The sequence below is a fragment of the Pleurodeles waltl genome, chromosome 9 (genome assembly GCF_031143425.1).
Source record: "Pleurodeles waltl isolate 20211129_DDA chromosome 9, aPleWal1.hap1.20221129, whole genome shotgun sequence".
NCBI lineage: Eukaryota > Metazoa > Chordata > Amphibia > Caudata > Salamandridae > Pleurodeles > Pleurodeles waltl.
The window spans coordinates 527838600-527864036 of record NC_090448.1 but is presented as its reverse complement, the minus strand read 5'-3'; the positions used below and the strand labels follow the sequence as shown (position 1 = coordinate 527864036).

Below are 25437 nucleotides of genomic sequence, written 5' to 3'. Positions count from 1 at the left end.
GGTGCATTTCCTGTCGCGGGCATTAGGTCTACCCTTGCAAGTGATGTACCATTTTTATCGGGAGACTTTGGGGAACACAGAATAGCAAAACAGGTGTTATTGCCCCTTGTCTTTCTCTACATTTTTTCCTTCCAAATGTAAGACAGTGTGTAAAAAGACATCTATTTGAGAAATGCCCTGTAATTCATACGCTAGTATGGACACCCCGGAATTCAGAGATGTGCAAATAATCACTGCTTCTTATGCCTTATCTTGTGCCCATTTTGGAAATACAAAGGTTTCTTGATACTTATTTTTCACTCTTTATATTTCAGCTAATAAATTGCTATATACCTGGTATACAATGAAAACCCATTGCAAGGTGCAGCTCATCTATTGGCTCTGGCCACCTAGGATTCTTGATGAACCTACAAGCCCTAAATATCCCAGCAACCAGAAGAGTCTAGCAGACGTAACAGTATATTGCTTCCAAAAATTTGACAACAGGAAAAAGTTACAGAGTAAAACGTGGAGAAAATGGCTGGGTTTTTTTTCACCTCAATTTTATTTATTTTTTATTTCAGCTGTTATTTTCTGTAGGAAAATCTTGTAGGATCTACACAAATGACCAATTTCTGAATTCAGAATTCTGTCTACTTTTCAGAAATGTTTTGCTTTCCGGAAACCACCATTGGTTTCACACCAATTCTGTCACTAACATAAGGAGGCTAACAGCACAAAATATAGTAAAAATGGGGTATGTCCCAGTGAAATGCCAAAATCGTGTTGAAAAATGTGGTTTTCTGATTCAAGTCTTCCTGTTCCTGAAAGCTGGGAAGATGGTGATTTTAGCACCACAAACGCTTTGTTGATGCCATTTTCAGGGGGGAAAAAACACAAGCCTTCTTCTGCAGCTCATTTTTCCCATTTTTGTAAAAAATATATTTTTTGCTGTTTTTGGCTAATTTCTTGGTCTCCTCCAGGGGAACCCTCAAAGTCTGGGTACCTCTAGAATTCCTAGGGTGTTGGAAAAAAAGGATGCACATTTGGCGTGGGTAGCTTATGTGGACAAAAATGTATGACGGTGTAGGAGGGCGCCGCAAGAATCCCAATCCTGGCGCTCCTCGAACGCCTCGCCAGATCTACAACCCCGTCGTCATGGAGACGCGTGGTGGAGGAGACGGAAGTCGGCCCCGGAGTTCCGGGTTGCCGACATTGAAGAAGGACGCAGCGGGACGGGACAGCACTCCTCCCAGGAACGCGATACGGAGGCAGAGGGAGAGACCATACGACAGCGCGAGAAGGAGAGAGACGCCGAGCCAGACCACGCAGAAGAAACGGGGAGAAGCGCCAAACCGGACCGAGAAGGAGAGACGGAGAGAAGCGCCAACCCGGGACACCAAGGAAGGGAGAGGGAAGAAAAGACTGAAGAGCCACCCCGAGAGGAGACGGAGGACGCGACAGCCTGCCACGGCCCAGGAGGGTCGTGGCTGGACAAGGTACGTGCTCTAGTAAAGGGCCGCAGCAGAACCCAGGGAAGGGGAAGGGTAGGAAGCAAGGGGAGGATTAGAAAGGGGTGGAAAGGGGTGGAAAGGGGAGGAAGGGAGACAGGGTGACTATTTCTAAAAGGGGAGCGTCTGAGGTGGGATAAGTTCCCTGGGCACCATAATAATCACGTATACTGTGTTGACACTAGGAAAAAGAAACCCACTCACCTCCCCACTAAAAGAATAGAGTAACCCCTCCATCACACCCCCCCCTTTCGTATTTCACCTCCCCTCACATACCCCTATATACAGAAACAAACAAGTGCTTACCCTCCCCATTTACCGGCTGCCACCTTGTTTGTGTTCTTCCGAGGAAACCTGCCGCCAGGATACCGGAACACGCCATCTGGAAAGAAAAAGAAAGGGAAGAAATAAACAACCCCATCTGAGACGGATAGAGACCAGAGCGGGAAGAGAAGAAAAGGAAAAGGAAACTCAGAACCATGAGTTACTAACAGACTATTCTAGGTTATTTTCCCTTTACTGCCGCCAAGAACAATAAAAGCACGTAAACCCCTGAAAAGGGTAGTTAACCTCAGTGTTTGTGTCCTCTATCACCCCTACACCACACCCATCGCCTAGAGTGGTGTCAGAAGTGGGATCTGACGGGTACGGGATAATGGAGGACAAGTCCAGTCTTGAAGAAATTATTAAACAGTTGGCCGAAGGACAGCGCCATCTACAGCTAGTCTGGGAAGCCCAGCAACGAGAGGCCAAGGAGGATAGGGAGGCCCTACAGTCGGCATTGAAAAGCCAAGCCACCATTATGGCCAGTAATCAATTAGTCCATGAGACTGCCATTCAAAAGCTGACCGACACTATAGCTGCAAGTAAGGTACATCCCAATGTGCCAAGTTCCGTCCTACAAAAATACCAGGAAGGAGAAGACCCCGACTCGTTTTTTACGAACTTTGAGAGAGTCGCTTCAAGTGCTCAATGGCCGGAAGAGAGGTGGGGTCAGTATATAGCTCCCCTCCTGACAGGAACCCTCCAATCCGCTTATCAGGCCGCAAATCCAGGAGGTGTCACCCCGTATGCCGAGATAAAGAAGAGTATTTTGGAACGAGTCGGACATGACGTCGAATATTATAGAACTAGATTCCGGAAAGTAAAGTGGGGACCCCATGAAGACCCTCGGACATACTATTACAGGGTGAAGGATCTGGGGTTGAAGTGGCTGGGGCCACTAGGAACGGAACGTGAGGACATAATTAAGGCTATTATTCTGGAGCAATATCTAGATTCCCTACCGCCCCATACCCGACACTGGATCCGACAACACCCCAATATAGATACTGAGACAGCGGTTGATCTAGCTTGTGCCTATCACAGATCAGGAGAGGGTAAACCACAACCCGTCCGCCCCATGGGGAAACCACCAATACCTCCTACTCAATTCCACACGCGACGAACAACAGAAGAGACCGGCCTATCTCGGAACCCGGAGAGAAGCCCAATGCAGCAACCCCAATGTTTCAACTGTGGGGAGTGGGGCCATATCGCCCGTGGATGTCCCAGAAAGCAGGAGGGTATAAAACCAATGGAGATAGGCGTAACTAGAGGCAGAGTCTTATGCCTAGGAAAGAGTGACGTGTCCTTTAAATACCCCCTGATGATCAACGGAAAACCTGTTATGGCCTTAATTGACTCCGGGTGTAGTCAGTCAGTAGTCCGACGTAGTCTGATTCACCATATACCACCCTCTGAGGACCAATGGGTTACGATATGCTGTGTCCATGGAGATCGAGCCCAGTATCCGCTTCTCAACATAAACATAGGCTGGGACGGACATATAGACAGTCTGCCTGTGGGGCTCATGGACAACCTAATAGAGGAATGTGTAATAGGAACGGACTATCAAAGATTCGACGACCTTTTAGACAGGACCAGACAGAAAAACCCAGTGGACAACTGGTGGGGTGATGCGCCATTCCGAGATGATGCTATACCTAGTCATCCCACCAGACGGAAGTTAACACGAAAAGAGAGGAGAACGGAGAAACAGAAGTACGCCTGGCAACAGGACCAACAAAACAAAGGAGGAGTCGTGGCCCTCCTAGACGCAGCCCCCATATCGTTTAGGATGAGTCAGCACGAGGATCCCACCTTAGAACATGCTTGGAAGAATGCTAAAACCGCCTCAACTGGAGAGGTAGGTCCTTACTTCTTGACCTCAAAAGACCTGTTATATAGGGTCACCACCAAAACAAATGGGGAGAAAAGACAGCTTGTCGTTCCCGAACCTTACCGAACCCAGGTACTCTTCCTAGCCCATAACCAACCGGGGGGAGGACATTGTGGTAGGGAGAAAATGGAAGAATACTTACTCAGGCGGTTTTACTGGCCGGGAGTATATGCCCATATCAGAAGGTACTGTGCTCAATGTCCTAAGTGCCAACTTGTGGAGCCAGGAACCCTCCGTAAAGCACCATTACGACCCCTACCTCTGATTGATATACCATTCAAACGGGTCGGTATGGACATAGTTGGACCTCTTTTACCGTCTAGTAAAGGGCATACCCACATTCTCGTGCTCGTAGACTACGCAAGTAGGTACCCCGAGGCCATTCCCCTTTCCAGCACCACTACGAAAAACGTAGCACAAGCTATGATATCCTTTTTTTCCCGGGTGGGATTCCCAGAAGAACTCCTTACGGACCAGGGAACTCCATTCATCTCAGGGCTAATGAAACAAATCTGTACATCCCTAGGGGTTCAACAGATAAAAACATCTGTCTACCATCCACAAACGGATGGATTGGTGGAACGGTATAATCGCACCATAAAAACCCTTTTAAGGAAAGTGGTGAATGAGACAGGTAAGGACTGGGATCAGAAGCTTCCCTTAGTATTGTACGCGATAAGGACACACGAATAATCCTCTACTGGGCATAGCCCGTTTGAACTTGTATTTGGGAGACAACCAAGAAACCTTCTAGATATGGCAGTGGAACTCTGGGAGGAGGAGGATAACGAAGAACGTCCTATCCTAGACTATGTCCATAAGTTAAAAACCCAACTCCAATCAGTATGGGAGGACGTAAGGCAGCATCTAACAGAAGCCCAAAATAACCAAAAAACTTACTATGACCAGGGTACCAAACTCAGGACCTTACAATGACAAGGTGTTAATCCTCAGGCCCACCTCAGAGCACAAATTAATAGCCAAATGGCAGGGACCATACAAAATCTTAAAAAGAGTTACCCCCGTTACCTATTTATTAGAATTAAGTAATAATCCGAGACGAACCCAGATTTACCACATTAACCTATTAAAGAAATGGGAAGAACCCGCAAGCGATAACTTAGCATTAGCGAGGGGATGTCTGATCACGCCGACTCAACCTTTAGGGTTGGAATTGTGCCCCACCTCACTGTATGACCCTCAACAGCTCCCCAAAATCAATGAGTCCCTTTCCGAGATAGAGACCCGGCAAATGACGGAGTTAGTCCACCGTCATGCCTACTTCTTTTCTGAACTACCGGGGAAAACAGCACTGGTCCAACATCACATTAGAACCCCGGAAGGAAAAGTAGTACGCCAACGACCTTATCGAATTCCCGAGGCAAGGAAAACCCTCATAGAAGAGGAAATAGATAAAATGTTGCGTTTAGGAGTAATTGAAACATCTACCAGCCCGTGGTGTTCTCCGATTGTCATAGTGCCGAAGCCGGATGGCTCTATCCGCTTCTGCATTGACTTCCGGAAGCTCAATGAGATATCCCTTTTTGATACATACCCCATTCCTCGGGTAGATGAAGTCTTGGAGAAGATTGGGCAGGCCCGATATATGACTACTATTGATCTGACAAAGGGGTATTGGCAGATCCCCTTAGCACCCACTGACAAAGAAAAAACGGCGTTCGTATCCCCTTCAGGTCTGTATCAATTCACGGTGCTCCCTTTTGGGCTTCATGGTGCCCCAGCAACGTTCCAACGACTAATGGATCAACTACTAAGACCCTACCATGATTTTACAGCCGCATATCTTGATGACATTGTTATTTTTAGTTCTACCTGGTCTACCCACCTCCTTCACCTGGAAAAGGTGTTCTCCGCACTATCCGCAGCAGGGCTTACCGCCAACCCAAAAAAATGTGTACTAGGTCAGACCCAGATAGCCTACCTAGGTTACGTCATTGGGAATGGGCTGTCGAGTCCCCAAAAGGATAAAGTTGCCACCATTCGACAGATTCCCCTTCCTACCACAAAGAAGGAACTTCGCTCTTTTCTGGGGCTAGTTGGATATTACCGAAGGTTCATCCCTCAATACTCTACTATAACAGCCCCCCTTACGGACCTCTTAAAAAAACAATACCCGACTGTCCTACCTCCTTTTTCCCCCTCCCAACTTCAGGGATTCCAGTGGCTCAAGGAAGCCCTTACAACTGAACCAGTGTTACGTTGTCCCGATTTTACCAGGCCTTTCCATCTCTTTACGGACGCATCCAATGTCGGGTTAGGGGCCGTGTTGGCACAACCTGACCGCCAGGGACATGAACATCCGATAGTCTACATCAGTAGGAAGCTATTGCCTAGGGAAACGAACTACCCCACTATAGAGAAGGAATGTCTAGCCATTAAATGGGCAATCAAATGTTTGCAGTATTATCTCCTGGGACGCCCGTTCATCCTCTACACCGATCATGCGCCCTTAACCTGGTTGGCTTCCCATAAGGACACCAATTCCAGAGTACTCCGCTGGTTCCTTGAACTGCAACCCTTTACTTTTCAGATCCGCCATATCCCTGGGGCTCGCCAATGTCCCGCAGACTTCCTCTCCCGCTGCCCGGACTCCTCGGGCCTATACCAGTCCCGTTCATGGGAAGGGGTGTGTAGGAGGGCGCCGCAAGAATCCCAATCCTGGCGCTCCTCGAACGCCTCGCCAGATCTACAACCCCGTCGTCATGGAGACGCGTGGGGGAGGAGACGGAAGTCAGCCCCGGAGTTCCGGGTTGCCGACATTGAAGAAGGACGCAGCGGGACGGGACAGCACTCCTCCCAGGAACGCGATACGGAGGCAGAGGGAGAGACCATACGACAGCGCGAGAAGGAGAGAGACGCCGAGCCAGACCACGCAGAAGAAACGGGGAGAAGCGCCAAACCGGACCGAGAAGGAGAGACGGAGAGAAGCGCCAACCCGGGACACCAAGGAAGGGAGAGGGAAGAAAAGACTGAAGAGCCACCCCGAGAGGAGACGGAGGACGCGACACCCTGCCACGGCCCAGGAGGGTCGTGGCTGGGCAAGGTACGTGCTCTAGTAAAGGGCCGCAGCAGAACCCAGGGAAGGGAAAGGGTAGGAAGCGAGGGGAGGATTAGAAAGGGGTGGAAAGGGGAGGAAGGGAGACAGGGTGACTATTTCTAAAAGGGGAGCGTCTGAGGTGGGATAAGTTCCCTGGGCACCATAATAATCACGTATACTGTGTTGACACTAGGAAAAAGAAACCCACTCACCTCCCCACTAAAAGAATAGAGTAACCCCTCCATCACACCCCCCCCTTTCGTATTTAACCTCCCCTCACATACCCCTATATACAGAAATAAACAAGTGCTTACCCTCCCCACTTACCGGCTGCCACCTTGTTTGTGTTCTTCCGAGGAAACCTGCCGCCAGGATACCGGAACACGCCATCTGGAAAGAAAAAGAAAGGGAAGAAATAAACAACCCCATCTGAGACGGATAGAGACCAGAGCGGGAAGAGAAGAAAAGGAAAAGGAAACTCAGAACCATGAGTTACTAACAGACTATTCTAGGTTATTATCCCTTTACTGCCGCCAAGAACAATAAAAGCACGTAAACCCCTGAAAAGGGTAGTTAACCTCAGTGTTTGTGTCCTCTATCACCCCTACACCACACCCATCGCCTACAGACGGCTTAAGCGCAAACTGTTCCAAATAGCCAAAAAAAGGCCCAGCACCTGAGGGGGAAAAGACCTGGCGGCGAAGGGTTTAACTACCTTTTCTATTTACTTTTTGCTGTTTAAGAGAGGCAGTATAGAAAATGTAATATTTACAAAAATGGTTTCCATTGGTACTGAAGTTGATGTCTCTCACCAAAGAAGTAAGCAGTATATCCACCACTTTTCTTGCCCGTCCACCTTCATTCTTGACTTTTGACAAACCCTCTTAACTACATGCCCCACACATCATTAATTGCTGAACACACTCTGGTTCATTACACTCAGATGTTCCCTTGGTATGAGCTGAGCCCTTTTGCAATGTTTTTGAACATCACTTTCCCGACCCCATTTTACCATACCCTTTTTTCCCTGCCCTCAATCAGCCTTCCCCGCATACCATTGTAAGAAATACTGTTATGAAGGGCCAAACTACATGTTACCTCTTTCTATTATTCAGTCGAATACTTCAGATATCCACATGGGGTATGCACCAGCACGAGATCATCAGAATGCATTCCGCTCTTTGAATTTCCCTTTCAGTTTTCAGAGTCTCATGGAGTGCTTCCACTTCATTTGCACCAGTATGCAATGAACACCTGTATTTTGTAAATGATGTGCCTTATTCTCGACTATGTGATCTCTAAATATTAATTTATTTTTTTAAATTATTTTTCCTTTCTGCTCTTTTCTTTTGTTGTAGATCATGTCATTACATAATTCTGTAGCCTTGAAAAAACTCCATGTTTGCACTGTACATTGAGCGAAACATGTGCCATCTGTTTCTTGTGCACCTTCTCCATCGGTATAAGAAAAAAATAATAAAAAATAGAAAAAGAGCTATTCTGATTATTAAGAAAACAGTATTCTTTACCCTATTTGTGATCATTGTGAATCAACATACTTTGTGATATATATCTGACTTGTGAACGTACTGACTTTTCCTGCACCATTTTTAACGAAAGAAACAAAGTATTTTTAGGTTGGTCCAACCTTTATAACAATAGCAACAATCAGTTATAATTTGGTAAGCATAGAATGAGTGCTATTGCCTTCATTGGTGTTTATTTAATTCCACAGGCAAAGTGTGTGGTATTACAATCATTCACACTAAGAAAATGACCCCAAATGAAAACCAGAACACAGAAGAAATAATAAAAGAATTGGTAAGTGTTACCAAAAATTGATTTTAATCAATATTTAATGTTGACTGAAAGACTTCATTATTAAGCGTAATTTTAGAATTTTGTCAAACAATGCCCATTCTCCTTTTTAAAGATGTGTTTAACAAATAATCAAATTGAAAGATTAGAAATGTAGCCTGCAGCACTGTTGAGCAACTCAGCTAAAGATTGCTTGGTAGCATATCCATTTTTTTTCATTTTTACCCCAAGATAACTTTTTGATTAAGATACAGGAAACCATTTTATCTTAATTATGAAGCTTGGACAAGCTGATACATTTGAGATTACAATATTTACTTGTTTTGCCTGGTTCTCAGACTGCCGTAATGACATCGGCCATGAATAGGGCTGCCTTTCCCACTATACAGGTACCTGCTGAGTCAAGGGACCAAGGGTCTGTAGCAGTTTGATGCTTACTGATCATATATAAGTATAGTGATGCCTCTGCTTGGGGCATTATACAGGTTAAATGCCAATGTGCTTGATCTCGAACTGTGAATGTTTTTTCACCAGGGCACTGGGAGGGACTGGCACACACATGGCTAGATGCCTGTATCAGAAGGTCTACGAGCGTTGAAGGTTAATTTTAGCCCTTAATTGGGGTTTGCTACTTGTCCTGTCAGTGGAGCCAATGGCAATATTTCACTGGGAAGGTAGACACAAGGGTAGCAGTTAGTAGAGATACACAAGTTATATCCTTATATGTGGACAGTGTGTTGATCTACCTCACGGCTGCAGAGAATGGCGTAGATCAATTGTTGGAGGCCTTAAGGAGGTTTAAGAAGAGATCTGGATTGAAAATAAATGATCGAAAGTCATGCATGTACATACTGAGTCATTTGCACACTGTGGGTGAGGGACTTACCACCCCTAACATTAAGGTAGTAAGCTGCCACATTTAAATATCAGCATCAGAGTGTTTCACACAGATCAGCTCAATGGTACTTTGCCAAAATCTTACTACAGGACTCATTACATTTTGGAATTAACTGCCTCTCTCTGCCATGGGTAGATTGGCCATTGCTAAGTCACGACTCTTACTCATATTTTTCAGCTTCTTTGCTACCAAATCGGGCAAGGGCAAAATGCAACTTCCTACCCTTGATGAATGACTTGGCACATCCAACCTAGAACTTTACCGCTTGGCTGCACAGGAGAAATGGGCAGCGAGCAGAGTCACAGTCCCTTGTAGTGCTGAACTACTATTCCTGCAGAAAGAATATGTTAGAGGTGGGATCCAGAACTGAGTTTTTCCACAAATTCAGGAATACACCACAGACATATAGTACAACATACTGATAGATGCTGCTGGCACAGAATATTACAAGTGACTTCTACGAAAACAGCATATTCACCTAGCCTGCTACTGTGTTGCATGCCAGACTACTCTAAGTTATTCAGTGTGATAGATGACAGTGGATAGACTCAGGTTGGAGATGCTAGGGGACCTTTATGACAGTGATACACCACACACTTTCCAATCTTTTAAGTAGAAATTCCCTATCCTTTAAGGCTGCTGTTATCCTCGCTGAGGTCTTCTTCCGGTTTCGGGTTCAGAACCCACAAGAGCTGTTGAGACATCATCATTATTCCCACCACTAGAGGTTGACAAAATCTTTGGAGTTGGAGAAGAGTGTAGTAGTCAGATTCATTCAATCACAAATCAATGATATGAAACCATAAACAATTCTTGACACCATGAACAATTTAACACCAAATTAAACTTCAAATTGAATAAACGTTCAAAGCTCTACTACAATCCCAAAATCAATGTTGCGTAAATGGTGCACAAATCTAAATTATAAACATACATGAAAACCATTGGCTGACCAAAATGTCTAAATAGATTTAGCCTACTAAGCATCAATACTATTAAACAGCCCAACAGAATAACATACATCAACAAACCCACAAAATGCACATTAATATCCGATTTCAAAGCAGATGATGGTAACATCATTAAATCATCAAAATACAATTTTAACAGTCAAATTTCAGAGCTGGGCCATCCTTATCTCTAGACCGAATTGGGACTTGCATGTGTGGGAGCGGGCTAACACATGCGGACTAAGCAAGGGAAGACAAAATAATTGGGAAAAATCATCTAACAAAGGCAGCTCATTATAAAAATATGCTGGTGCAAGTACTTAAGCTGAAAAGGAAACAAGAAACCACATTTATTTATACCTCTTCTCATGGGACAGCAGACAGCAATACTTCATCAGCAAGGGCGGTCACCTTTTCCGGACTTCGGTTGACAGCAGCATCAAGGCAGTGCAGAACACGATCTGCACTTTAGGGTAAATCTGCAGTTCAAAATTAGTTGGACATATTAGTACTGAACAGCATAAACAAATGGGGCAATTAAGACTAAGAGGCATCTCATCAGAAGACTTGGAGAAGACAGGGGCGACAGCAGCCAACTCTCACCAGGCATTAGACATTCTGACTTTAAATTTCAAAGTCTCTCCCTAATTAGAAATATCCAGGGTCCTCTTCATTTGTCCTTTAGGTGGGCACATTCTAGGCGACAGATTCAGTGTCCAATGGTTGTCGATGGCACCATCAAGTTTGCAACTATTCCGGATTTTCTCAGCAAAAATGCCATGTCATTTCAATGATTTCATATTGTTCCGCCGAACATTACATTTTCTAATTATTTGTTACTTCAAAATTATTTCTCACTGCACCCAAAATAAACTAAGCTTGTTTCACACAAGAATTATGAGTTTCCTGTCTTGTTCGAAAGCTAGAACAAATATTGTTACATAGTTAATTCTGAGACATGTTCTCTGCCTTCAATACAATAGGACATTACACATCACGTCGGCAACCCAAATAATTTGGGTCAGAGGGAACAGAATAGACAAGTAATTTTCCTCTACCGCTACAAGAATGAATCTCTCAGGCCTAGTCAAGCTAAGAAAGCCTAAAGACACATTACTACAACTGAGATGTATATAAATCCTATTGCCCACCTTACAATTAAATCATATAGGCAAAGCAAATTATTTTATTGCAAACGTAATTTATGACATTGTTAGAACAAAATTAAAATGTAAATGTGCATTTATTTTTCTGGACACATATAACTCATGCTAATAAAATTCATTCAATTCAATATAAGTGCGATTAATCTAATAAAATAGTTTTTGCATTATCTCATGCCATAAATTCAATCAAATATAAATGAATAATATCTTCATGTTAAACATAATGTCAAAGTACGAATGGCAGTCACATTGTCCACCATATTCTAAGCGTGTACGTTTTACATTTCCATGTTAATTACTCTGTTCGACTTCTAAACAAAGGTCTGTAAGTTGCCATGTGCTAACTTCTATGCCACTAATATCTTAGTAAAATTTGATCTCTGTCAGTCCCTCCTGTGAGAGCAGTTTATGCTGTCACTAAAGAACTTTTCTCATTTACAATGAGACAAACCAAAACTTTGTATTTTGATAACGCATAGATCTATGTCTGCGATAATCATCAATTCTCTTCATTGTCTGATAATATCTGTTTCTCACATTCTCCATTTCTTCCCTCCTCTGTTTATTCTTTACTCTGTCTTTTTCAGAAATTGCATGCCTTGTAAAATCCAACTGCACAAATTATGCACTGTCACAATCAATAAAGGTTTCAGGATCATTTTCACAAATCCATTTCCCAAGTTTCTAAACCAAGATCCTACCTTAGAGAATCCTTCACCTGTTGTCTCCCAAAAGATTTTCTGTTTCAGGTCAGGTCATTCAAGTCATGGCTCAAAGTGGTCAGATCAGATATCTCCTTGCTAACACTAGGAAAATATTTGCAACAGTGCAGTGACTTTAAAACTCATCAGACTCCGCCTTCATTTGCTAAAAGGATGCCTAACGCAAGACGGGTCTGAAGAACCATACATTTCATCGCAACCGTTTCTGTATTGATTAAGAACATTTCACCTGAAAAATCAGTCAACATCTTATCTACCATTGTTGATACCTTCCTTACCTTTATGTATTTCAAGATCACACCTACTGATGAAATAAACGCTTCAAAAATATCCCCTGTAATCCCTTAACCACTTGGTCCTCTTTTAAATCTCATTTTAAGTGTCTCAAAACCTGCTGGATTGTCAATGTTGTCCACTTGGTAGATTTCCCCCCAAAAAACACTCCTAAATGGCATGTGCCATACCAACCTTGCGGTAACTTGTAATAAGCGTTTTTACCACAGATGTAATGTATGCCAAGCACAGCGGGGTCTTATCCATCTAGCATAAAATCCCATACACTCTTAAACAGCAACACATGTCGGCGTTCACTTGTTCCTACAAACCTATTGTCAGCTTTTGTTTGCAGCCTATATATGCAAAGCTTCCCTACATGATGCCAATCTAAAGCTAAGTGTCCTTGTGTATTGGTATGAGGTGAACTGATTTCTTTCTGGAAACTATACCCTTATATATATTTTCTTTCATTGCCTTTCTTCTGTCATCAACTTGATTAATGAACTCCGTTTTCTACTGTCCCGTAGGCTCCCATTATTCTAATGAGACTACTGGACTTGGGCGGCAGAATCACTTGCACTGAGGGGGACTGAGTCTGAACCCACTACAGGTGGTACCTCTCGACCTAATCCGGGTTTTGCTCTGGCTAACTAGCAGTGCCTCATCTCCAACCAAGAGCAGGGATGATTGGGCAGCCGAGCGCATGACACCATTGACTCCTCAGGGAAATCGTGGTCACCCAGATCGCATCCGTTTCTCTCAATTACATTAGTCTCACATATGCAAGAAATATCAGAGGCAGTATATGTTTCAATAAGGTTTTAATGAAGCAATTGCATCTTACATAATAAAGCATGTAGTGCAATAACTAGGACGATGAAGCATAACAGGATTAAAATTGTGACGAGGAAGGTAAAGCATAGAAATAACGCTACCATATTGTCACTAGAATCATTAAAATAATTCCTACCTAGGCTATGTTAGAGCACAGCTTGTTAAGCTCTGTTTCTGCCCTTCCGGTTCCCCTGGGAAGACATTATCCCTCATACCTGAGCAAGAGGCCTGTAGTCTACATAAGCAGCTGTAGCGAAGCGTTCAGCAATCAGCATACAGTCGTGGTCATCTGGCTGGAATCTCCCTCTAACGTGTATGGGATAGAGAAGTGTTTTTATAATAAAACAGCTGATGTTCCAAGAAAGGATACCTACGTTAGAGTGTATATGTTTCTATGAACACTAGGTTTACCTGCAACCTATCTTCCTGCAGCCTTGGAATAAGCACAGACTGAAAGAAATGTCTTGTTTAAGAAAGTAGGGCTGACCTGGGCAAAGAAATGCTAGATAGAGAGAAATAAAACAAGACCGCAAATGTGGCTATAGTTAAAATAATAAATTAAGCTGAATAAAATAAATCTAGGTTAAAGTGCACACTGTCAGGCCTAGTTTGCTAACATAATGTGTATGAAGCTATTACTAAAATGGCTACACAACACTCTCCCCTTGCCGGTTCGAAGGTAGTTCAAAGCCTAATTATATATAATAGCTATTAAAATCTAACTTAAGGTATGTATAAAAATGTCAATAATGACAAGTCAAATAGATACTTGAGGATGTATAAAAAGGACAATTTAAGAATGTTAACTGTGGCATAAAAAAGACCGAATTTCAAGAGTCGGACTCATTTAGGAAGTTGCCAATCGAATACGGGATAATTGAAGATAGGAAATCTTCCACTTTGGCAGGTAGTAAAGTAGGAAGTTCATCGCCAAGGAAAGCCAAGGAGCATTCATATTCCAAAGCCTGAGCTCCAGCCAAGGCAGCAGCATTCCGTGGTGTGCACAATAATGGGTTTAGAGCTGCATCCCCCATGAAGGTCAACCTATAAGCAGCTTCCCGTAGCAAACGCACCCTCAACGCGCATGTCTGGTAATCAGCAAGAACATCAACAGCTCAGCGTCCAATGAAAGCAAGCGCTGCGTAGAAAGACAAACTTTCAGTGCATGTTCGAACGAGCACCATCGAAACACGGGCTGCACACAATGCAAAACCGGTCTGAATGACAGAGACCAGTCACACTCCAATCGCTCCAGGAGTGATGCTCCAAAGTACTGCAGCATGCGTTCCCTACACAGCTGCACTGGTGGGAGCGCTTTCAGTTCTTATTGCTGTGGCGGGACAGCCACTGCACAGAAAAAGTAGCAAAATGCCACCTATTATAGCCAAAGTTATTGGAAATCCCCCGAAAATGCTGGAGAATATTGAATGAATGGCTGATTGTATTAAACCGTATATTGAGGAGAAGGTGTGAACGAAACCAGAATCAACAGCCTTAAAGAAATTTGTAATTCCAGTAAACGGGCAGCAGCTTCTTGTTGAGAAAGCTTCCAAATTTCATTATAGACTGCGTATAAGAAGCACTTTCTGCATTGTTTTCTGGGACCTAACAGGGAATATTGTGAATCAGTGTTATTAGACAGGAGACTTAGGTGTTGTCTAACAGCATGTAGTGAGGAGCTCTTTAACCATTGCTGGCATAGTTTCCCTACACTGTAAGGGTGCATTTTTCACTAAGAAAATAGTGCTAAATGCCGGTAGTAAGTTGGGGGAAAAATCGTACCCCAGGAGCACGTTTAGCGAACACAAGCAGCTGCTCGCGCTCACTACTCATGTTCCGTTGCATTGAGCATTATTTCTTGGAGAAAGAGATGCATTTTGCACTGAGGGCACAAAACGCAGAATTACTCTTCTCACATAATTCAAGTGTAGTCTAACAGAATTGGTGATTCTGTGTGATTATGCTACACTGAATTACACAATTTACACTAAGCCTTAGTATTGAAGGGTCTGGTTTGTTGTTTCTTGTGATGTTAAGTAAAGGAGATGGTGTGCTGTAAACCTCTGTATCATGTTTGTTTAGGTTAACCTTTCCTGCTTTGTGTATGCATTATATGTGGTCTCAATATATGGCACTTCAGTATTGTTCTTTCTTTTATTGTTTCATCACTTGAATGGTCTGGAGTATAAATACCCATGGGGGATTCTGTGTAAAGCTGTTTCATGTCAGTAGATACATGAACAAGCTGAGTTGGGTAGCACAGTGCTCACCTTGTCTTTAATAAATGTGTTTCTGTTATCTGCAGTGTGCTGCAGTATTTTATTACAAAATACTTAATCTCCTTCTGTTTGTAAGGGAATATTTGTGTAATGTGCAACTCGTTCAGCATTCTAGGGAACTCTTTCAACCAGAAAGAGCCTCGCTTTATCCTGTTTCAGAGACTTAATTTAATAATAGCGGATATAGATTATGGTGATCTCTGAGGCTCTTGCATTTTGTGGTCTCCTGCCTACATACAGTCCACTAGGGAGATGTCCTTCATGTCGACAGGTTTGAAAATTGTCACAGTTTTCCCTACTTCATAAGATTGTATTGATGCTTAAAAAGCCTTTCATATCTTGCTTAGTTCTGATAGCTCCATTTTGACATTAAGAAATACGTTCAAAGTAAATCCGTAAGAGCAAAGATCAGTGTGACGGGCCGGACCGGGCGACCCGCACAATATCTCGACTGGTGCTGTCGCTTCTTGGGTTGACCCGGAAATGTCTCCGGGGTCAACCAGTCCGATGGACTCGAGACTGTCTCCGCGGGAACCTGGGAGGTCAAAAGGCCAGGTCGCGGAGCTGAGGGAGAAAACGGCAGATGAGCGGAGGAGAGTGGGAAATCAGGACACCGAGGACGATCCTAGAAGACCCGTAAGGACCCAGGAATCGAGGAGACCCCTAGGATCATCAGCAACCCTCGAGCGTGGTGCAGCAGCGAAGAACGGGACCGCTGCGGTCCCAATGAGGAAAGCCGGCCCTGGGAAGCAGAACCTTAAGACCCGCCACGCTTCAGGAGAAGCGTGGCCAAGCCAGGTACGGGGCTGTGGACGGATAGGGTTAGGGAGGACGGGAGGGAGATTACACTTTGGGTTACACGGTCACAAGAGGCGAGAATTAAAATAAAAGGACAGACACAAAAGGGTTGGGCGCACGGTTGGGGAACGGGGAATTGGGAGTACAGAAGGTAATGGAAGACAGTAACGAGAGAAGAACAGGTTCCAGTTACAGACAGGAAAGTGAGGAGAAAAGAACTACAACTATAGGGAAAGAAGACTCAGTAGAAAGTAGAGAAAGAAAGAGAGAGAGAACACAGGAAAGGAAACAAAAAGCCATAATCAACCACGAATGGACAGAACTGAGTAAAGTAGAAACAGGAGAAGAGGGAGAGAGAAGAAACAAGGATCAAGGTAATCCTCTCCCCCCCCCTCTAAAGATTAGGGATACGGCCAGAAGAGAAAAGGGAAAGTCAGAGACAGAGATAGAAACGAAGAGAAGGGAAAGAAGTTGCATAATCACTTACCAAGCCTATTCTTCTTCTTCTGTCCACACATGCTTCCCGAGAGGCCTATGAAGAAATCAGAAAGAAGAAGAAGAGATCAGTAAACCCTGTCTCGAAGAGAAGTCCGAAGAACAGAAGACTAATATTAAAAGACCTACATCACCAGAAATTGTTATTAACCACAAATAAAATCTACTTACCTGTAGAATCGACGAGTCCTGTGTGATTGCTACCGCACATCCTGCGACAAAGTGGTGTTAGAAGTGGGATTTCTGGAGAAACTCCATAATGGAGGAAAAGCCCACCATGGCGGACGTTATTGCACAGTTAGCGGAGGTGTGGGAGCAACAAATGAAGGAAGCAAGAGAGGTATGCTAGGCTCTACAGACTGCCCTTAAGAGCCAAGCCACAATCATGGCAAACAACCAACTGGTCCATGAAACCGCCCTAGGAAAGCTTACCAACACCATAGCTCACACGAAGGTGCATCCCAATGTACCTAGCAGGGTCTTGCAAAAATATCCGCACCAGGACGATCCAGATTCCTTTTTCCTCAATTTTGAAAGAGTGGCAAGCACTGCAAATTGGCCGGAGGACAAATGGGGACAGTATATCGCCCCTCTATTGACTGGGCATCTACAAGCTACATATCAAGCAATCAATTCAAGTGGTACTCTCCCCTATAAAGAGATCAATAAAACCATATTAGAAAGGGTGGGGCTTGACAGTGAAAGTTACCGGTCCGAATTTCACCAAACTAAGTGGCAATCACAGGAGAACCCTCGCACCCTGTACTACAGGGTTCAACATGCTTCCCGACGATGGTTGCATCCAACTGAAAAGACCCGAGAAGAGATGTTTGACATCATCGTCTTGGAACAATTTTTTGATGCCCTACCTAACACTACCCGTAATTGGGTTCGACAGCACCCAGGGTTGACTAATGAAACAGCCATCGACCTTGCTTGTGCCTTTCACAGGAGTCCAGACTTCAGAGCTACCTCTAGCAGAACCCCAGTCCCTTCCCCTGTTCGTCCAACCATAGGGAGAGGGGCAACCCCAAGACAAATAGTGACTCAAGACCTGGAGCGTATACGGATACACCATCGCCCTCAAACAACTTTTCCCAATACTGGTCCTCAGTGTTACAACTGTTCAGAGTGGGGTCATATAGCCCGATATTGCCCCCGGAAAAAGAACATAGAAGAACCGATGGAGATTGGAGTTGCAAAGGGAAGAGTTTTCTGGGCTGGGGAAGACAAACCCACCTACACACTCCCTATCCTTCTCAATGGAGTGCAAAGGGTCGCACTGATTGACTCTGCCAGAGTGTCATCCGCCAGGACCTGATTGAACCAGGTCAAGGGTTACCCCAGGCACAAGTGTTGATAGCCTGTGTACACGGGGACCAAAGAAATTATCCGGTGGCTATAATCAACTTCCAGTGGCGAGAAGAAAAAGAAACTCTCAAGGTGGGAGTATTACCTCACTTGGATGAGGACATTATTATCGGAACTGACTACATGGCCTTTCCCTTGTTGTTGACAAAAGCAGGACAGGAGCACACTCTGAAAATGTGGTGGGGGGAAGTTCCATATGAAGCAGGTGAGGGAGTGAGCCGAAGTCCTAGAGAACATCTAAGCAAAAGGCAGAAAAGGATACAACGACAACAATATGCACAAAACCCCAATGGAACAACCAGGCCGAACCCGGGAGCCACAGGCAAAGCGTGTACCGTGGTAGGATACTTTTGACAGAGTCAACGTGATGATCCCTCCTTAAAAAACGTGTGGCAGCAAGCTTTGAATCACGAGGAACATGTGGTAGGTCCGAAATTCCTCATACAGAACCAACTCTTATAGAGACACCCAAATTCAGAAGACGGAAGGCAAAAACAATTGATAGTATCTAGTAGCCACAGACAACAGGTCCTACATCTTGCTCATGGGGACAATGGGGAAGGGCATCTAGGTAGGGAGAAAACAGAGGAGGCCATACTTAGGCTGTTTTATTGGCCCGGAGCCTTCGGGGATATCCGTAGGCACTGTTCGGATTGTCCGAAATGTCAATTATATAATCCCCCTCCATACCCACCCGCTCCACTACAACCCTTACCTATCATAGAGACCCGCTTTTCGTGTGGGGGCATGGATATTATTGGCCCCCTCAACCCATCCAGTAAGGGACGGCAATATGTCTTGGTGTTGGTAGATTATGCCACCCGGTATCCAGAAGCTATTCCCCTCCCTAGCATGCATACTAAAGCAATTGCCCAAGCCATGATTGATTTTTTTTCTAGGGTAGGGTTCCCTAAGGAAATCTTAACCGACCAGGGCACACCCTTTATGTCCAGACTCATGGCTGAAGTAAGCAACACTTTAGGAGTAAAACAGATCAGAACATCAGTATATCATCCACAAACTGACGGTCTTGTGGAAAGATATCACTGGACTATTAAGTCCTTGCTCAGAAAGAGTATTACCAAAGACGGTAGAGATTGGGAAAATAAATTACACCTTGTATTGTATGCAGTTCACACGCACGTTCAGTCATCTTTAGGTCATAGTCCTTTCGACTTGTTGTTTGGGTGGCCACCTCGAACCCTTCTCGAGATGCTGGCTGAACAATGGGAAGAGTCAGACGATGAGGTTAAAGACCTCCTAACATACACCAAGGAGCTGAGGGATACCCTACATTCCGTATGGGAAAAAGCCCACAATGCCTTACGCGAATCCCAAGAGAAGCAAAAAAAAAGGGTATGACGCTAGAAGTGTACTCTGTAGTCTAAATGTAGGGAACAAGGCCTTAGTACTCCTTCCCAGTTGCGAGAACAAACTATTGGCACGGTGGCAAGGAGCCTACAAGGTTCTTGAGCAAATAAATCCCACTACCTATAAACTGGCTCTTGGCCACGGTAGGGAACAAATCTATCATATAAACATCCTAAAAAAATGGCAAGAGCCAATGAGTGCCTAACCCGTCCGGTATCTCACAAATACAAGCACCGAGGATATCCCATCCCTATCCCTTCCCTTGACACACTGTCCTGAGGAATCTATTCCCCAAACCAATGCCACTCTTCCAGATAAGCAGCTTGTACCCCTCTTACACGTTATTGAGTTGTATAGGGATGTTTTTTCCAAACAACCCGGACGTACCCAGTTAGCCGAACACCCGATACAAACCAAAAATGAGTCCATATCCCGACAACGACCCTATCGTATCCCAGAAGCCAAAAGAACAGTAATAGAACAAAAGGTCCAAACAATGTTAGAAGCAGGTATCATAGAACTCTCCAACAGCCCCTGGTGTCTCCGGTAGTATTGGTTACGAAACCGGATGGGAGTACTCGTTTTTGCGTGGATTATAGACGAGTCAATTAGATAACTTATTTCGATGCTTACCCTATGCCACGCATTGACGAACTCCTGGAAAAGTTGGGTCAAGCTAGATTTATGTCCACTCTTGATCTCACAAAAGGATATTGGCAGTCCCATTGAGAATAGCAGATAAGGAAAAAAACGCATTTGCCTCCCCATCAGGTCTTTACCAGTTCACAGTTCTCCCTTTTGGGCTCCATGGGGCCCCAGCCACGTTTCAAAGACTCATACGTCCTCATCAGCAATATGCGGCTGCGTACCTAGACGATATTGTAATATACAGTAACACCTGGACAGAACATCTAGAACACTTGGGGGCGGGCTTGCAGGCATTACGGGAAGCCCATTTAACTGCAAACCCTGAGAAATGTACGTTAGGATTCACGAATATCAGATATCTTGGCTACGTGTTAGGGCAAGGACTGGTTTGTCCTCCGACAGAGAAAGTAGATGCCATCAAACAGATACCCCTACCAAGGACAAAGAAAGATGTACGTGCTCTCCTCGGTCTTGTTGGGTACTACCAGCGGTTTATTCCGCAATTCTCAACGGTAGCAGAACCTCTCACCAACCTGCTCAAGAAATCTACTCCCAACACTCTACCCTCTCTTCCCGAAGCTGCACGCCACAGTTTTGACCGCTTGAAAAATGCCCTATCCACCGACCCTGTGTTATGCTGTCCGAATTTCCAAAGACCATTTATTTTACAGACGGGCTCATCTGATGTAGGACTTGGGGCGGTGTTATCTCAAACCCAGACGGATGGGTCTATACACCCAGGACTATACATTAGTAGAAAACTCCTCCCGAGGGAGGCTCACTATCCCACTATTGAGAAAGAATGTTTGGCTATTAAGTGGGCTATTGAGGCATTGCGCTATTATCTCACTGGGCGCACTTTTACACTTCTTACGGATCATGCACCCCTCACCTGGCTTGCTCGCAACAAAGACTCTAATGTTTGTGTTCTAAGGTGGTTTCTCTCTTTGCAACCCTTCTCCTTCCAGATTCTGCACTCTCCTGGCCGCCACATGTTGAATGCAGATTTTCTATCTCGCTATCTTACTCCTGAGCGTCTGCCGCTCTCTAGGGGGAGTGTCTGTGACGGGCCGGACCGGGCCGACCCACACAATATCTCGACTGGTGCTGTCACTTCTTGTTTTGACACGGAAATGTCTCTGGGGTCAACCAATCCGATGGACTTGAGACTGCCTCTGCGGAAACCTGGGAGGTCAAAAAGCCAGGTCGCGGAGCTGAGGGAGAAAACGGCGGATGAGTGGAGGAGAGTGGGAAATCAGGACACCGAGGATGATCCTAGAAGACCCGTAAGACCCAGGAATCGAAGAGACCCCTAGGATCATCGGCAACCCTTGAGCGTGGTGCAGCAGCGAAGAACGGGACTGCCGCGGCCCCAACCAGGGATGAGGAAAGCTGGCCCTGGGAAGCAGAACCTTAAGACCCGCCACGCTTCAGGAGAAGAGTGGCCAAGTCAGGTACGGGGCTGTGGACGGGCAGGGTTAGGGAGGACGGGAGGGAGGTTACACTTTGGGTTACACGGTCACAAGAGGCGAGAATTTAAATAAAAGGACAAACACGAAATGGTTGGGCGCACGGTTGGGGAACGGGGAATTGGGAGTACAGAACGTAACGGAAGACAGTAATGAGAGAAGAACAGGTTCCAGTTACAGACAGGAAAGTGAGGAGAAAAGAACTACAACTATAAGGAAAGAAGACTCAGTAGAAAGTAGAGAAAGAAAGAGAGAGAGAGAGAACACAGGAAAGGAAACAAAGAAAAAGCCATAATCAACCACGAATGGACAGAACTGAGTAAAGTAGAAACAGGAGAAGATGGAGAGAGAAGAGACAAGGATCAAGGTAATCCTCTTTCCCCTCCCCTCTAAAGATTAGGGATATGGCCAGAAGAGAAAAGTGAAAGACAGAGATAGAAATGAAGAGAAGGGAAAGAAGTTGCATAATCACTTACCGAGCTATTCTTCTTCTTCTGTCCACACATGCTTCCCGAGAGGCCTATGAAGAAATCAGAAAGAAGAAGAAGAGATCAGTAAACCCTGTCTGGAAGAGAAGTCCGAAGAACAGAAGACTAATATTAAAAGAGCTACATCACCAGAAATTGTTACTGACCACAAATAAAACCTACTTACCTGTAGAATCGACGAGTCCTGTGTGATTGCTACCGCACATCCTGCGACAATCAGCTTTATGTTGCCTTCTCTCTTCCCAAATCTTCTTGTCCATCTGGAAGGAAAGTTCCTTTACCCTGTCTTTCCATTTTGAATGCGAGAGCCTGGTACATCATTGATGTCTAGTTATCAGTAGGGGGTGGGTCTGCTTTCACCCAGGTAGTTTTGAGCAACTTGTTTACCTGCAGCCCGATGAAGATCTGCTGAATTCCCCCTACAAGCATCTTCAGTGTAGTAGGTGTCCCTACAATGTGGAAATGAAGGAGAGCAACATGCGGCTCTAAGGGAAAATCAGTTTCTTGGTGATTCATGTACCTATAGGTCTTTGTTCTTCCTCATTTACAAATATCCCACCCAGTCATCCTCTCAAGCAGGAAATGCTTGGTTACAACCTTCTATGTCAGAAAAAGATGTACGACCTATATGTGGCATATACTTATGCTTTTAGGTACACAGGTAGGGCACATGCACGCTGAAGGTCACTTCTGCATGGCTCATGTAGTTCCCAACCAATTATGAAGGAGGTAGAGCAAGAGTGAAAACCACCAGAGTCATAATGAAGGTTATTGTTCTTATTGCCATTGCTAAAGAATTTGGTCAGTTAATAGATCTACATCCTTGGTTATTGACAGACTAAGCATCGCTATCAGTAGGTATCCTAGAAAGTGTGATAGAATAAATTCCCGCAGAAATAACTTGGCACAGTATTTGAATCACATAATCTGTGTAATCTTGAAGTGTCCTGAACTAATTGGAATTTATATGTCAACATTATATGGTTTCAAAGCTGCTAATAACTAGTGAATACATGTAGAGAGTTAAAGTAACACAGACACAGCAGTGCTCTTTTGATCATCTCTTCTTTTATATAGCTAAAGAACTCATGCATGAATTAAGCCAATGTTAGGGCCACTCTACACTGACATGGAATTACCGCCTGTTGTCTTATACTTTTCATGCAGATGCTTGCCCATTTCTTTTCCTTTCTCTGGGTAATTGTAACTTAGTAGTTATACACAAGGGAAGAAACAAGTTTTTAAGTTCTTTACAGATCTCGAGATGGGTGCAAATTATTGTTATATTTGAAGGCATCGAGTTCCATGCCTCAACTCTTTGGACTGAGGAGTTTTTTTTTTCCGGTACAAGACTTATCGAAGGAAACGACAGATAGGAGTGGAGCAAGCCTGAATTGAAGAATTTTGGAGCTGCAATAGTTACCAAGTTTTAATGAAACAAGTGGGGAACTGAGCAATGAAAGGCTTGATAGACTGTGCACCTTGCTTTGAATGTGATTTGTCTAGCCACAGATAACCCATGTAGAAATTGAAGCATAGGTCAAATGCATAACTGTAGGGAAGTACCATCTTTTTTAGCATGTTACCCCCATTTTTACCTGTATATCAGTATGTTTTTGCCTGTCTCACTGGGATCCTGCTGTTCAGGACCCCAGTGCTCATAATTTATGGCCTAATGTGTGTGTTGTCAGTAGTGCTTAACTGTGTCACTGAGGCTCTGCTAACCAGAACCTCAGTGCTTATGCTCTCTCTGCTTTTAAATTTGTCACTATAGGCTAGTGACTTCAATTACCAATTTCATTTGGCACACTGGACCCCCCTTATAAGTCCCTATTGTATGGTACCCAGGGCATTGGGGTTCCAGGAGATCCTTATGGGCTGCAGCATTGCTTTTTCCACCCATAAGGAGCTCAGACAAACCCTTCCACAGGCCTGCCATTGCAGCCTGCGTGACATAGTGCACACACTATTTCACAGCCATTGTCACTGCACTTAAGTAACTTATAAGTCACCTATATGTCTAACCTTCTTTTACTGAAGGTCAGGTGCAAAGTTACTAAGTGTGAGGGCACCCTTGCACTAGCAAATGTGCCCCCACATAGTTCAGGGCCAATTCCCGGGACTATATGAGTGGAGGGATACCCTTAAACGCATGCACTACATATAGGTCAATACCAATATGTAGCTTCACAATGGTACCTCCAAATATGGCCATGTAAGGTGTCTAAGATCATGGAATTGTTCCCCCATTCCAAATCTGGTATTGGGGAGCCAATTCCATGCATCATGGGGGCTCCACCATGGACCCCCCCCCTACTGCCAAACCAGCTCTCTGAGGCTTGCACTGCAGCTACAGCTGCTGCCACCTCACAGACAGGGTTCTGCACTCCTGGGGTCTGAGCAGCTCAGTCCCATGAAGGCAGAACAAAGCATTTCCTTTGGAGGACGGTGTGTTACACCCTCCCCCTTTGGAAATAGGTGTAACAGGCTGGGAAGGGGTAGCCTCCACCAGCCTCTGGAAAGGCTTTGAAGGGCACAGATGGTGCCCTCCTTGCATAAGCCAGTCTGCACCGGTTCAGGGACCCCCAGTCCTTGCTCTGGTGCAAAACTGGACAAAGGAAAGTGGAGTGTCTACTCCCCTGTCCATCACCACCCCAGCGGTGGTGCCCAGAGCTCCTCCAGTGTGTCCCAGACTTCAGCCATCTTGTTTTACAAGGTGTGGGGACACTCTGGAGGCCTCTGAGTGGCCAGTGCCAGCAGGTGACGTCAGAAACCCCTCCTGATAGGTCCACACCTGATAAGGTAGCCAATCCCCGTCTCAGGGCTATTTAGGGTCTCTCCTGTTCGTTTCTCTTCAGATTCTACTTGAAGTTTCCAGCAGGAATCCTCTACAACTACTTTGTCCTCTGACCTTGGATCGACCGCAGACTGCTCCAGGAACCGCTGTAATAGCAACAAAGTATGCAGAAGGGCTACTTTTCCTATGCAACTTCAGCTCCAGCCAGCAACTGCAACAGTTTCCATAGTGTGCACGCTCTGGGGACTCTCTGTCTTCACCCTGCACCAGAAGGACCGAAGAAATCTC

At 44.8% G+C, this 25437-nt stretch overlaps 1 protein-coding gene across 1 annotated transcript in view; it reads left to right on the top strand.

Annotated features, from left to right (window-relative positions):
• LRRC9 (leucine rich repeat containing 9) overlaps positions 1-25437 on the top strand; it is a 640455-nt gene that overhangs the window by 42190 nt on the left and 572828 nt on the right. The window contains exon 2 of the mRNA XM_069207426.1: positions 8505-8590. Within this exon, the coding sequence (XP_069063527.1) occupies positions 8543-8590 (48 nt within the window). The 5' untranslated portion in view covers positions 8505-8542. The remainder of the gene's footprint in view (positions 1-8504; positions 8591-25437) is intronic.